The following is a 12,528-nucleotide window of genomic DNA, read 5'->3' on the forward strand; positions in this document are numbered from 1 at the left end:
AATAATTGAAGTATTGGTTGCTTGTGTAATGCTTACTTTTATCGAGATTATAATTTTACATTATAATTTAATATGCCTTTCAATGAATTTTTGATCTTGTAAACAAACATGCTCGTAAAGTCCATGTTTATACCTATATGTACACAACATACATTTATATTAATAAGCCGAAGTATGCATTTGTGAATATGTTTGTTTTTTGACATTTAATTTGGTTATATTAGAAATATGTACATGGCTTATGTTTATATTGGAATCTAGAAAAAACAAAATTTAATATTACTGATTATTCATTAAAATGTTCGTATCGAATAGTTTGAAGTTCATTAAATTTAGATTATTTATTAAAGATTACTTAAAATATTGTGAATTTCGACAAATTAAACACATTCAAACCGAAAATTCGACTAAAGCAGTATTAAACGATAAAGATACTCTTTTGGAACCGTCCAAAGATATCGCAGAAAAAAAATTGAATACAAATATACCAAGCGAATATACTGAATTCTTAGATGAAACGTCTCTATCAAAAACTGATAAACAATCATTAGATTTAGCCCAACATATATCCGAGCCGAATTATTTGGGAACATTCAACTTAGCCGCTTATTTAAATAAATCAGAAACACTTCAGCAACTTCATAAATTGGGAGTAGATTTCAGTAAAATTGAAAAACGAAAAGGTATAGGTCAATTTGTATTGCAATTAGACTTCGAGAAAGATATTAAATCACATTTAACTTTTCTTAATGATGTTGGAGTACCAGCCAATAGTTTTGGAGAATTTTTGACAAAGAATCCTTTAATATTTAAAGAAAGCTTAGACGATTTGCAAACACGTATTAATTATCTAGAAGTGAAAAAATTCAAAACTTCACAAATACAGAGAATTTGCACACTAAATCCCTATTGGCTTATGTTTTCTACCAAAAGAATAGATAAACGTTTAGGATATTTCCAACAAAATTTTAAATTAACAGGACATGATGTCAGGCATTTAGCGACAAAATTGCCAAGATTGATAACGTACAAAATGGACCACATACGTGAAAATACATTTTCAATTAAAGAAGAAATGGGATTTGAGGGTGAAGAAGTTAAATGTTTATTACTTAGTAAACCAAAGCTATGGATGATGAGTGAGAGATTTTACAAAAATATATACAAAATTAATTTTAAATTGATTCATATTTTTAATTTTTTTTTTTGTAGATCGTGAAGAAATTGTAGAAAGATTCGACTATGCTCATAATAATATGAAATTATCTCATGAACTAATTTTATTATATCCACATATTTTGACATCTAGACTTTTTAGAATAAAAGAAAGGCATAAATTTTTGAAATATTTGGGTAAAGCACAATACGACATGAATGAAGGTCAATTTATATCACCAAAACAATTAGTAGAAGGAACAGATGAATATTTTGTTAAAAACATATGTAATAGTAGTATGGAAGAGTACGAAAATTTTTTAAGAACATTGTAAAAAATTTTAAATAAATATTTTTTAATCATTTGTAAGTAGAACACCCTAGTTTTCTTTTTTATTTTAATTTCTTAACTTATAGGTTAAATTTTCGTTAAAATAGTGAAAAGGTTAAAAGCACTTTTTAAAACGTTTTCAATTTTTTCAAGATTTCGTGGAACATAATGTCATTTAATCCACTTTCATAATTGTTTCCGCCTCTTCAAAAGAACATTTAGTTCTTCGATTTTATCTGACCACGGCGGATTCAGAGTATAGCCCAGGAAGTTGAGCATGATGGACGATTGCCACTGCAGGGAAGTGGGGGAGATTTCGGTACACTTTCTGAGGGAGTTTCTAGCTTTGACTCGCATGAGTAGGGAAACGCTTGGCATTTATACAGTCTCTAAAGCGGAGATCCGACCCTTCGATCCCCGCAAGTTGTTTTAATTCATCAGAGTTCCAATATCCAATATCCAATAGATCCATGAGGATTGCGGTTCGTTATCCCCCTGGTCCACAATTTACAATTTAGCTATTCGATTTGCGAATTATAAAAGAAATGAAAAAAAAAACAGCTTTGAAATTGATATCTACATGTTATAATGAAATTACATTTGCATTTGGAAGAACTCACAACAGCTTTTAATTTAATTAAAAATCAATTTTTAATTTTCAAAATATCAATTTTTATACTGCAATAAATTAAAAAGATGTGAAATTTTTCCGAGTTTTTTTTTTTGTAATTATATATACTTTTATTTTCAATTTCATTGTCAATATTAAATAAATTTTTTATATTTTCTTTTTATTTAAAATATTACATTTTCCAATCTTGTTACAACTTTCAATATCATGTAATAAAATAAAAATTAATTACATATTCATAACTTATACCTTCAAATTATTATTGCTTTGCCATAATTTTTCAGAATTTAAAAGCTTTAACTAACAATGAGTTGTAAAATTGGTAGGTAATTCATTAAAAAAAAAAAAAAAAACAAAATTTAAAATATAAGTTTCAAGATTAATTTTTCGATTCTTTTAATTTTTTTTTTTTACGCAATAAACACTTGTAAAATTGAACTACATATATTAAAAAATTTATTATGATTTTATTGAGCGTAAAACATTTTGTATTGAATAATTTTTTTTTAATTTAATAATTTGCTTTTAATCAAAAATTATCTTAAAAGATTTCAGAAATTAAACTAAAAAACGTAAATGGACTTACATCAAAATTTGCAATATCAAAGAAACTATTATTCAGCGATAGCTTATTAACAATTTTAGAAAAAATTACTTTATTTTTATATAGGACAATGGATCCATCTATGTATTTAATTCATAAATTTGGCGTAAACCAAACAAGTTATAAAATTTTTGTAAATTAAATTTGAAATTAAAAAATAAAATTTTAACTCAAAGTTTAGTAATGGTAGAATAAATAAAAAAATTAAACGAATAATCTTGTAAATTTTCACTCTAATTTTGATCTTTATTCGCAGAAATATTGACAACAATCATTTATTTTTTTTTTTTAAATATTCATGATTTAAAAAAAAAATATGCGTATTATATATTTTTGGAAACTAAAAAATTACAATATCAGTTTTTCGAATTTTATATATATATATATATATATATATATATATATATATAAATATATATATATATATATATATATATATATATTTATATATATATATTTATATATATATATATATATGTGTGTGTATATATATACTTTAAGTTTTTTCTTTTATATTGATGAATTAAAAGTAAACATAATAATAAATGTATGTATATAAAGAAATCAAGCTATCCTTATATTAAATTTTTATTTTAAATTTCTTATTTGAAATTCTCTATGTATTGAAATTATTATTATATTTCAAATTTCTGCTTTTATTTTTACGGTTAAAAACTAAAAAAAAAAAAATAAAAATAAAAAAAATATACGTGTAATATTTATTTAAAATAACTGCAATGTTACTTTATTTTTATTTTAATAAATTCTAGATTTTTATTTTGAATTCTTTCATTTAAATTTTTCATCATTGTTTTTATCCTTTATTTTGTGTTTTTGTCAGTTAAAAAGAATTTTTTTTTTATATATTTAATCCTTTTGTCTTAATTTTTTTTTTTTTTATACATGGTACTGTATAATTAGTTTCTTCATTTTTTTGCATTAAATATATATTATTTATTATTTTTTTTTTTTTTTAAATAATTATTAAATTTTTATTTTATAATTATTATATATCAGTTTATTTAAAATTTAAACCCTTCGTTAGGCATATTAATATTTGGGTTAAATTGGAATCCACTTTCATCCGCATCTGGTGCTATAGCGGTATCATCAATCTCCTCGGCAAAGTAATGTTCAATAATTTCATATGCTATTTTATATATTTCGACATTTTCATGATTTTGTAATTTTTCAATTTTAGCCAAACCCTCACATTCCTCAATGATACCGGCAATATGTTCAACATGATCGCCAGCCATTTTCAACATATTATTTATACCATCAAGAACAACGTTTATAACCTGAAAAAAAAAAAAATAAACAAAAAAAACAATGAAAACACAAAAAAAAAATGAGAAAAAATCAAAAACAAAAAAAAATTTTTTAATTGCGTGTTGAATTAATAGCGAAAAAAACGTTGCGTTTAAACAAAGTTTAAGGAAGTTGCAACAAGCAATTCTAGTTTAACTTAATATTTTTATTTAAATTTTATAGATATTTAATTGTAACTATTTCATTTCAATATTTTAAAAAAGATTCCTGGAAAAATTAAAAGTGAATGTGAAATTTAAACATTAATCATTATTGCAATGAGTCATATGTGTACATACATATGTTATATGTATGTATATATGTGCATAGGTACACCTACTTCACACACAAACAATATGTGCCTATTTTTAATTTTGGATTTACTAAGTGCTAGCATTTATGTATTTGTTTGTTATAATTACCTGGGTATCTTTACAACACAGCAAATCACAGAATGGTGGTACAGCGCCATTTTTTATTAATTCGGCGACTTGTTCACGATTACCACTAATTGTTAAATTACTAATTGCCCATGCAGCTTCTTTCTGTGTTTGGAATTCACCTTTACTCAAATTTTCAATTATTTTAGGTAATAAACCAGCATTTATAACAGCTTGTACTTGAAACTGATTGCCAGCTGTTATATTTGATAAAAACCAGACAGCTTCTTTGCGTATTTTTTCTTTGGGATGTGATAATAACGCCGGGAAATAAGCTAATGCATCAAAATTCAATACGACCTGGGTTTGTTCATCGGATCCTGTTACAATATTACCAACAGCACGTAAAGCTGCTGTTTGGACTTTAACTTCTGTGTGACCTAATAATGGTATTAATTTTGGTACAACACCGCTATCAATTACCATTTGTATTTGATCATTTCCTCCGTCTGTTAGATAACTAATGGCCCATACCGTATCAACTAATATATTTGTATCTGTGTGATGTATCAATACATTAAGAGCTGGTAATATTTCTTGGATTGTTTCTGCTGGTGGTGGAGGTTCTTTATTACGGCATAAATTAACGATTACCCATGTTACATTACGTAAAAATGATATCGGTATGTCTGGTTTGATAAATGAAAGTAATGGTGGGACTACACCATGCTTTATAACGAAATCTCTTAACAGTGGACCATCACCAATAATATTGCCCAAAGCCCAAACTGCTTGTTCGCATACTGTTTGCGCTGGTGAGCTGAGCAATCGCAAAAATAAGGGGACAGCTCCTGCTCTTACCACTTGATTAGTTTGCTCAGATGTACCTGAAGCAATGTTCGTCAAAGCCCAGGCTGCCTCGAACTGTAATTGCGTGTGATCGTCTCTTTCTAAGCATTCGACTAAAATCGGCAATATATCACTATTTATCAAATCGTTAATTGGTGGATTTCGATCTGATGAAAGCAATTTCCGAGCAGCTTGAACTGCAGCTAATTGCTTTTCTGGACTACTGGAATCTGCTGCACTTTCTACCAATTTCTTGAGGTTAATGCTTGATAGAAAATCATCTTCGTCTGTGGTGGATTCCATATTTGGAACATTTCTGCGTTTTAATATAGTTTCTTCACGTTTATTTTTTCGCAATTCCACGGTAACTTCATTTCTTCTACGTCGCATTTCATCTTGATCTTTTCCTTTATTTTTAAATATTTGAAGTCGACTATTTTTTGTTGGATCTGACGCCATTATTAAATTTTCGATTAATTTTTCACTTTTTTTTCTTTTAACAAACGTCAAACGGTTGTCAGAGCAGTAAGTTCGAGAATAAATCAATTTTCACAAAAACTGTTTCAATTGTATTTTAGATCTCTAAATACAAATGTATCTACGAAAAAACAATCTAAACACTAAATTTTGGATGGCAAATTTATGTTAAATATAAAATTTAATTTTTTTTAATGAACCGCAACTGTCCTTGTCAAGTTTTCTAGCCTTTCAAATTTTTTTCACCTTTGTGTGATTTTGATACCTTTTTATTCTCCAATCCTGATTTCAGCCTTGATCTGGAATAGATCAAATTAATTCTATTAAAATAAATAAGTAACTAAATTTACTTTTTTCTAAATATATACAGCTACGATTTTATATTTTCAATTAAAAATTAACATTTTTATTACGACAAAAAAAAGCACACTAACCAGAGAATTGTCAGTACAGCGCCAAGTGGTAATGTCAAAATTCAGCGCTACCAACTCTACAAGAACGACATCTAACGTTAAGTACTCATATTATTTGCGGCGTTAAAACAGTGTACGTTACTGCTAATAAAATTCTTCAACAACAAATCAATTTGGTTGGATTTGGGGTTCATAAATCAAAAAAAATTTGGTTTTATTTTCACTTAACATTCAACTTTCAAAATTATAGAAATACAAATCAAAACACATCCAAGTAAATAAATTTGATCAAAATGTTGGATCAAATCCATCATAGATGGCTGGTACTTTTTGTTTTAAACAATACAAATCTCACATTTTATGATAATGAAAAAATCACAAAAGTTTTATTGAATATCGTTAAAAATATTTTTTTGTTTTTTCATTTCTAATCATTTTCAAAAATAATAAACTATATCTTTACTAAAAACCAATAACAAAGGTATAAGTTAAAAAGCATTGAACAGTTTGTCATTTCATTACATTTTCAAGCGCCATCTATCATGTGTTTTCACGAATATTTGGTGATTTACTGAAAAGTAGTAATTTTTTAATAATTTTATTAAAAAAAATTCGAGTCTGGCATTTAAAACATTGTTCATATTTCACATATGTGAAATTACTAATTTTACAGCGATTTCCCAAAAAAAAAAAAACTATCACCTAAATTTTTTTTTCTCTTTAAGTGTAAAATTTCTACTAAATTTTATTTTGTTTATGCGCAATGAGTTTAATGTTCAAAATAGAAAACTTTTGATACAAAAAAAAAATAGTTTTTACTTTTCCAATATTTGCTTCATTTGATAAAATAGAAAGCCAAAAGGATTAAACCTGTAAACGCAAACTGGGTGACAGTCAAATAAAATGTCAGTTAATAGAATAAATGCATACACATACAAACTTCGATAACCTCACTTTGGACTTTGTTTCGTAATCCAATTGTAATTAGAACTTAAAAGTATAAAGTTTCAGCCAACTAAAAAATTAAAAATAAAAAATTGACAAATTTTTTACGTTATAATGTCAGATAATAAAAAATCTATAAAAAGCGAAGATGATGGTTTAGATGATTTACTTGACAGTGCCTTAGAAGATTTTCAAAAATATGAAGGTGATAGTGGAAAACAAGATGGTACTGCAGGAGAAAAGTCTAATGAAGCTGGTGGAACTACACAGGAGCTTTTAGATGAAGATTTTTTCATTCAACAAGCGAATTTATTGAGTGAAAAAATGAATTCAATTTTCAACGCCGCAGGTGAATCAGATATGTCAAATGAGCATATTAATTATGGGTTTCAAAAACTGGCAGGTAAAACTATTACAAAAAAAATAAGTTAATTTTTCTAATATGAAGTTTCCATTGCAGAAGCAGCAGCTTTAGCTTTACAAGGAGATGTACCAGTAAACGAAAGTGGTACAAGATACGCGGATAGTATATCAGAAGCTTTAAAAGGATTAAAAGAAGGTGCTGAAAATTTGCAAGCTCCTGTTTCCGAAGAAGAAATTACAAGCATGTTTTCAAATATAGGTTTGGGTAATGATAGTGTGACTGATGATAATCCATTTCTACCATTTATGCAAGGTATGATGCAAAGTCTCTTATCAGCAGAAATCTTATTGCCAAGTATTGAAGAAATATTGCAAAAATACCCGAAATATTTAGAAGAAAACGGAGATAAAATTAAACCGGACGACAAGACAAGATATGAAAATCAATTAGAGTTATTTAAAGTGTTAGCCGAAGAATTGAGATTGGAAAAGGCTGATGATAGCGCCGAAGTAAAACAAAATAGATTTAAAAAAATATTAGATAATATGCACAAATTACAAGAATATGGCCAACCCCCAGAAGAATTAATTGCTGAAGTTGGTGGAGCGGGTGGTCTGCCAAATTTTGATGCTATTACTAGTGGGAGTGTTCCTGGGAACAATCAGTGTCCTATGATGTAATAATTAATTTTAAGATAATTTTTGCGTTTTTATTTTGTAATACTGAATCTTTGTTATACATACATATAATTTTACCAAGGCGTAGTAGAAAATAGTATTTTATGTATAATTCAGTAGATCATTAGGGATATTTTGTTTGTTGATTTTTGGGTATCAAAATTGAAATTCTAATTTTTAATTTAAGCAACAGAAAACTCGTGATTTACAGCTTTTGGAATTGGTATGTCACAATATGTATAATTATCGCAAAAACAAAAAAAAACTAAATTTAATTGTTATTTTTATTTTAACAAAAACTTTTTTTATACCAATTTAAAATTTTGCAATATTGTTTATATTTATATTTATCTGCAGTTAAAAACATCCCTATTATATTTTTTTTAAATACATATGTATTTGTTTTAGTATTTATATAAAATATACATATTGAAGAAAATGTGAAAATGCACTTTTTAAATTTATGAAATTAATATTTTCATTTTAAGTGGAAAACCAAATTAGAACTACCAGTTGTCTATTTTGATCATACGAATTAATCAAAAAATTATAAAACTTTGAAATTCAAAATTTTACAGGATGTTATTCGTATTATTGGTAATGTGAGGGTTTTCATTTATGCACGCTGCGCTGAAGGTCCTACATTAGAACTAAAATTTCTAAGTTGCAGCATTCAAAATTATGCAAAAACTTTAGCTAAGTTTTTTTTTCGTTTACGCAGTCTACAAATTCTGAAACTTCTAAATAATCTGAAATTAAAATAATAAACATTGTTTATGAAATTGGTGCAAAGTAAGGGAATTTTAACAAGACCAAATCTCAAAACTTAAAGAAAACTTACTTTAATAACCCTTCAATATCTGAATACATTTTGAAATTTAAAATTTCTTTTGAGTTTTAAATTAAAAAAAAAAAAATTCATGAGGCTACATTTCTAACAGTTCTTTATTGCAGATTGAATTTTCGAACGTACTTTATTGCAGCCAGTAATTTCCGAACGATGTATGTACCTAATTTGCCTAGTGCCTACCCACCAATTTTTTAAATTATTTAGAGTATTGGATAAGAAACTAGATATTTATCTACATTTTTGTAACCAGTAATATTAATCTTGAAATATTTGATATTTTTCTACCACCAGATAGAACACCAAAATGTGTAAAAATTAATTATCGATAAACTTAAATTTATTTATTCTAAAAAATTAATTACAAAGAAGGATTATTATATACATATTACATACATATATAAAATTTATTTAAAATTCAAAATCATCTTTCATATCATTGTATTCTAAAACGTGTTTTCTAATTGCGGAACCATCAATCCAAGTAATAAAATCTTCCAAATTTCTTGTTACTAAAAATGCTGGATCTTTAATCATTTCCGGGCCTACTCGTACATGCCCTTGTTCTATTAAATTTGTTGCACTAGCAGCGTTTTGGGAAAGTTTTTCTGTAATTATTATTGTTCTTAAAGTTTGAAAAAGTTGTAATATAAAATACTTACGTCTAACCATTACAATTGGTAATCTTCTTCGGCAAAAACTGCTTGCACTAACAGAACCTGCATTCTCTAAATTAAATCTTGTTGGTACTAATCCAATATTATAAAGTTTATCAAGTAATATTGCAGAAGCTTCAGCTTTAAATTGATCATTAGATTCTAATTTTGAAATTTTCTCCGCTAAATCACGGATATTTCGAGCCAATTTATTGTATCTGAAAAGAATATGTAGAGTTTGTAAAACTTCAAAAAGTTAGAATTAATTGATAGTACTTTGTATAATCTTCTCTCTTTCTTATATGGTATTTTCTAAGAATTTTGTTTTCATGCCCACTATTATCAACTTTCCATGAATAAAAATCAACTTTTTTCAATAGTTTTTGTTCATGATATTTTAATTTTCTGACCATATTTATAATTATTTTCACGTTTTGTACACTAAAAAGCGAAACTATAGTAGACGTCAAACGAATAGTAAATATTACAACGAACAGGGATGTGTAATAATTTATGACAACCCAACGACATTAAAAAAATGTTTGACTCTTCAGAGTCTGTTTACACAAAATTGCAGTTGAATGTTCTGTTCTTCTTTCTATTTGCTTTTGTATAGTATGTTATATTTGTATCGGTTAGTTACAACTCAGAAAACAAAAAAATTTTTGGATTCAAATGACACAACTTTGTCAAACAACAAAGACTTTGACGTTTTTTTGTTTACAAAAAATTAGTAGCAGGAACTAAGAATTGGAAAAGAGGACACCATAATATAACTCTTATTTAATATCAATTTTTCAATATATAACTCTTGTTTAATAATATGTAATATTATTTTGAATTACTGTTGTAAATTACACTAATATTATTATATGTTATTATAACATATAGTTAAAATTTTATTATTCGTATTTTTTTAATTGAATAATTGTTAAGGAAGATGTTTCTTTTGGTTAAAATTAAAAAAGGAATTCCGTTATCGTTATTGAAAAGTTAATTTACAAACGTACAATTATAGAGTCAAATTGAAATAACAATGCAATTATAATAATGGCCTAACGCATTCAGCAGTCCAAAAGATTTTGACAAGTTTCCGAGCTCATTGTACATAAAAAGCCCATAATTGTTTAAATAAATAAAGAAAAAAAATAGAAAATTGCGAAAAATTTATTAAATATATAAAGCAATGTAAAACAATAAAAAGCGTAATTATGAACAAATATAAAATCTGTTATTATATCGTCTTACGGTGAAAAGCCGCCAGATGTCACTAGATTTAAAAGACATAACGGTTTTTAAAAGACAGTCACTGATATGACTTCAACAACTTCAAAAACTTTCCTTACTAGAAATAGTAACTTTGAAATTCTTACAGTATTTTTTCTCTCCTGCTAAAGCTTCTTAAGTTCTAGGTTGAGAGAGCAAATCGGCAAATGGCATTTTCAAAAATCCCCAAATTTTACATTAATTGTAAAAACCGAACCAAAGCGGTAAATGGAAATGGCCGACATCTTCCTTTGTTAACACAGAAAAATATGGGAACGGCAAAAATAATTGCTTTGTATTTTATATATTAGGAGCTCAGAAGCAGAGTGGCGTAAGCCACAATGTGGGTTCCATTTCAAATGAAGGCTTAAACAACGCTTGAAAATTTACTTTTAAAATAGGCTATTATCATTTAAAATTTTTAAAAGTTTATAAAATAATTGAAATTTAAAAAATATATTGTTGAAAATAAAGTTTGTCGAATAATTTTTTTATTTCTATATGTACAAAGTATGTAGGAATAGCTGGAACATATTAAGCGGAGAATATCAAAATCTACAACTAAGGTAACGTGACCTAATTAAAATTAATTGTTAATTACATTTAAAATTTAAATTTAACACGTTCGCGGACGGTAAAAGTTTCAAGGAGGTGCAAAAATACATATACAGGCAATTATTTTTGTTAATTAGACATGTATTATAAGAATTGTCAGAACATTGTATTTTAGCCATTACAATGAATGTTATAGCACCTACTACGATAGAGATAGTAACTAGAGTGACATAGGTGATAGTAACTAGAGTGAAATTAAAATTGCTATAGGATTCACGTCATTTTGCATCACTATGAAAATGAATGCTATAGCATTCGCGTTCGCGAACGTATTAAGTTAACTGTAAAAGATATTAATTTAGATCAGTATAATTAACATAAATCAATCATGTCTACATATTTGAAATTTGAAATAATTAATAATAATTAAATGGCATTTTACATAATGAATAGTAAACCTATATATGTAGGTGCATAAATATATATAGATATATGAATCAGTATACACAACCATCATTATACATATATGAATATATTGTATCTCTATATATATGTATGGATGTGTATAATGAATAGTCAAGATCACTTCAAATTTTTCGTTTTTATATAGATTATTTTATATAGATTTTCGCTTTAAAAAACAATTTGCTGTATAAATGCTGTAAATTGAAAAATTAATGAATAAAATCGAAAATATAATTATATTTTATATACAGGATGTTTCGCATAAGCTGGCAAATAATATCAGTGATGATTCTTTGGTCAATTTCCAGGTAAAAAATTGTATGGATGATAGTTTAGAGATAAGTTTTTGAGATAAAGCTCGTTATATTCATTTACATTCCTCATTTTTAATGCTTACCACATAAAGAAATAAGGTTCTTAAAGGAAAAATTTAAAGGAACATTAACGAGTGCTAGTGGCATTTACATATGTTCGATATTTTCTAATATGGCTATTTAAAAAAAATCGGACTCAATTAATGGTACTCTATTTAAATTTGTATAACATTTTATTTTAATTTGTATGACATTTTATTTTCAATTACACATACAGGGTATTTCGCA

General features: G+C 26.5%; 4 protein-coding genes across 5 annotated transcripts; 2 read left to right on the forward strand and 2 right to left on the reverse strand.

Annotated features, from left to right (window-relative positions):
* The first annotated feature begins 229 nt into the window (after nt 1–229).
* On the forward strand, nt 230–1,490 carry LOC129611590 (transcription termination factor 3, mitochondrial). The gene is made up of 2 exons (XM_055524799.1): nt 230–1,139; nt 1,213–1,490. The coding sequence occupies exons 1-2, from the start codon at nt 299–301 to the stop codon at nt 1,488–1,490; spliced, it is 1,119 nt and encodes a 372-aa protein (XP_055380774.1). The 5' UTR covers nt 230–298.
* Nucleotides 1,491–3,266: 1,776 nt separating this feature from the next.
* On the reverse strand, nt 3,267–6,253 carry LOC129611574 (importin subunit alpha-3). 2 transcript variants are annotated; one of them, XM_055524779.1, is made up of 3 exons: nt 6,173–6,253; nt 4,455–6,037; nt 3,267–4,022 (listed from the first exon to the last, which is right to left on the reverse strand). In XM_055524779.1, exons 2-3 carry the CDS (start codon nt 5,718–5,720, stop codon nt 3,744–3,746), a joined length of 1,545 nt encoding a protein of 514 aa, XP_055380754.1. In that variant the 5' UTR covers nt 5,721–6,037; nt 6,173–6,253; the 3' UTR covers nt 3,267–3,743. The 2 variants fall into 2 exon arrangements, with proteins under 2 accessions (XP_055380754.1, XP_055380753.1); XM_055524778.1 differs by having other exon boundaries at nt 6,089–6,194.
* An 833-nt stretch (nt 6,254–7,086) lies between these two features.
* LOC129611578 (peroxisomal biogenesis factor 19) lies at nt 7,087–8,584 on the forward strand. Its single transcript, XM_055524784.1, has 2 exons — nt 7,087–7,499; nt 7,557–8,584. The coding sequence occupies exons 1-2, from the start codon at nt 7,211–7,213 to the stop codon at nt 8,138–8,140; spliced, it is 873 nt and encodes a 290-aa protein (XP_055380759.1). The 5' UTR covers nt 7,087–7,210; the 3' UTR covers nt 8,141–8,584.
* Nucleotides 8,585–9,306: 722 nt separating this feature from the next.
* On the reverse strand, nt 9,307–10,086 carry LOC129611591 (U3 small nucleolar ribonucleoprotein protein IMP3). The gene is made up of 3 exons (XM_055524800.1): nt 9,917–10,086; nt 9,647–9,858; nt 9,307–9,592 (listed from the first exon to the last, which is right to left on the reverse strand). Exons 1-3 carry the CDS (start codon nt 10,051–10,053, stop codon nt 9,396–9,398), a joined length of 546 nt encoding a protein of 181 aa, XP_055380775.1. The 5' UTR covers nt 10,054–10,086; the 3' UTR covers nt 9,307–9,395.
* Nucleotides 10,087–12,528: the final 2,442 nt, after the last annotated feature.

The sequence above is a fragment of the Condylostylus longicornis genome, unplaced genomic scaffold (assembly GCF_029603195.1).
Source record: "Condylostylus longicornis isolate FDR11 unplaced genomic scaffold, ASM2960319v2 ptg000053l, whole genome shotgun sequence".
Taxonomy (NCBI): Eukaryota; Metazoa; Arthropoda; class Insecta; order Diptera; family Dolichopodidae; genus Condylostylus; species Condylostylus longicornis.

Bases quoted from the DNA above. Each gene is read 5' to 3' on its own strand.
- LOC129611590 (XM_055524799.1), top strand. From the start codon at position 299: ATGTTCGTATCGAATAGTTTGAAGTTCATTAAATTTAGATTATTTATT. The intron at 1,140-1,212 runs GTGAGAGATTTT...TTTTTTTTGTAG, and splicing joins ACCAAAGCTATGGATGATGA to ATCGTGAAGAAATTGTAGAA.
- LOC129611574 (XM_055524779.1), bottom strand. From the start codon at position 5,720: ATGGCGTCAGATCCAACAAAAAATAGTCGACTTCAAATATTTAAAAAT. The intron at 4,023-4,454 runs GTAATTATAACA...TTTTTTTTTCAG, and splicing joins TGTGTTGTAAAGATACCCAG to GTTATAAACGTTGTTCTTGA.
- LOC129611578 (XM_055524784.1), top strand. From the start codon at position 7,211: ATGTCAGATAATAAAAAATCTATAAAAAGCGAAGATGATGGTTTAGAT. The intron at 7,500-7,556 runs GTAAAACTATTA...TTTCCATTGCAG, and splicing joins TGGGTTTCAAAAACTGGCAG to AAGCAGCAGCTTTAGCTTTA.
- LOC129611591 (XM_055524800.1), bottom strand. From the start codon at position 10,053: ATGGTCAGAAAATTAAAATATCATGAACAAAAACTATTGAAAAAAGTT. The intron at 9,859-9,916 runs GTACTATCAATT...TATTCTTTTCAG, and splicing joins AAGAGAGAAGATTATACAAA to ATACAATAAATTGGCTCGAA. The intron at 9,593-9,646 runs GTAAGTATTTTA...TAATAATTACAG, and splicing joins ACCAATTGTAATGGTTAGAC to AAAAACTTTCCCAAAACGCT.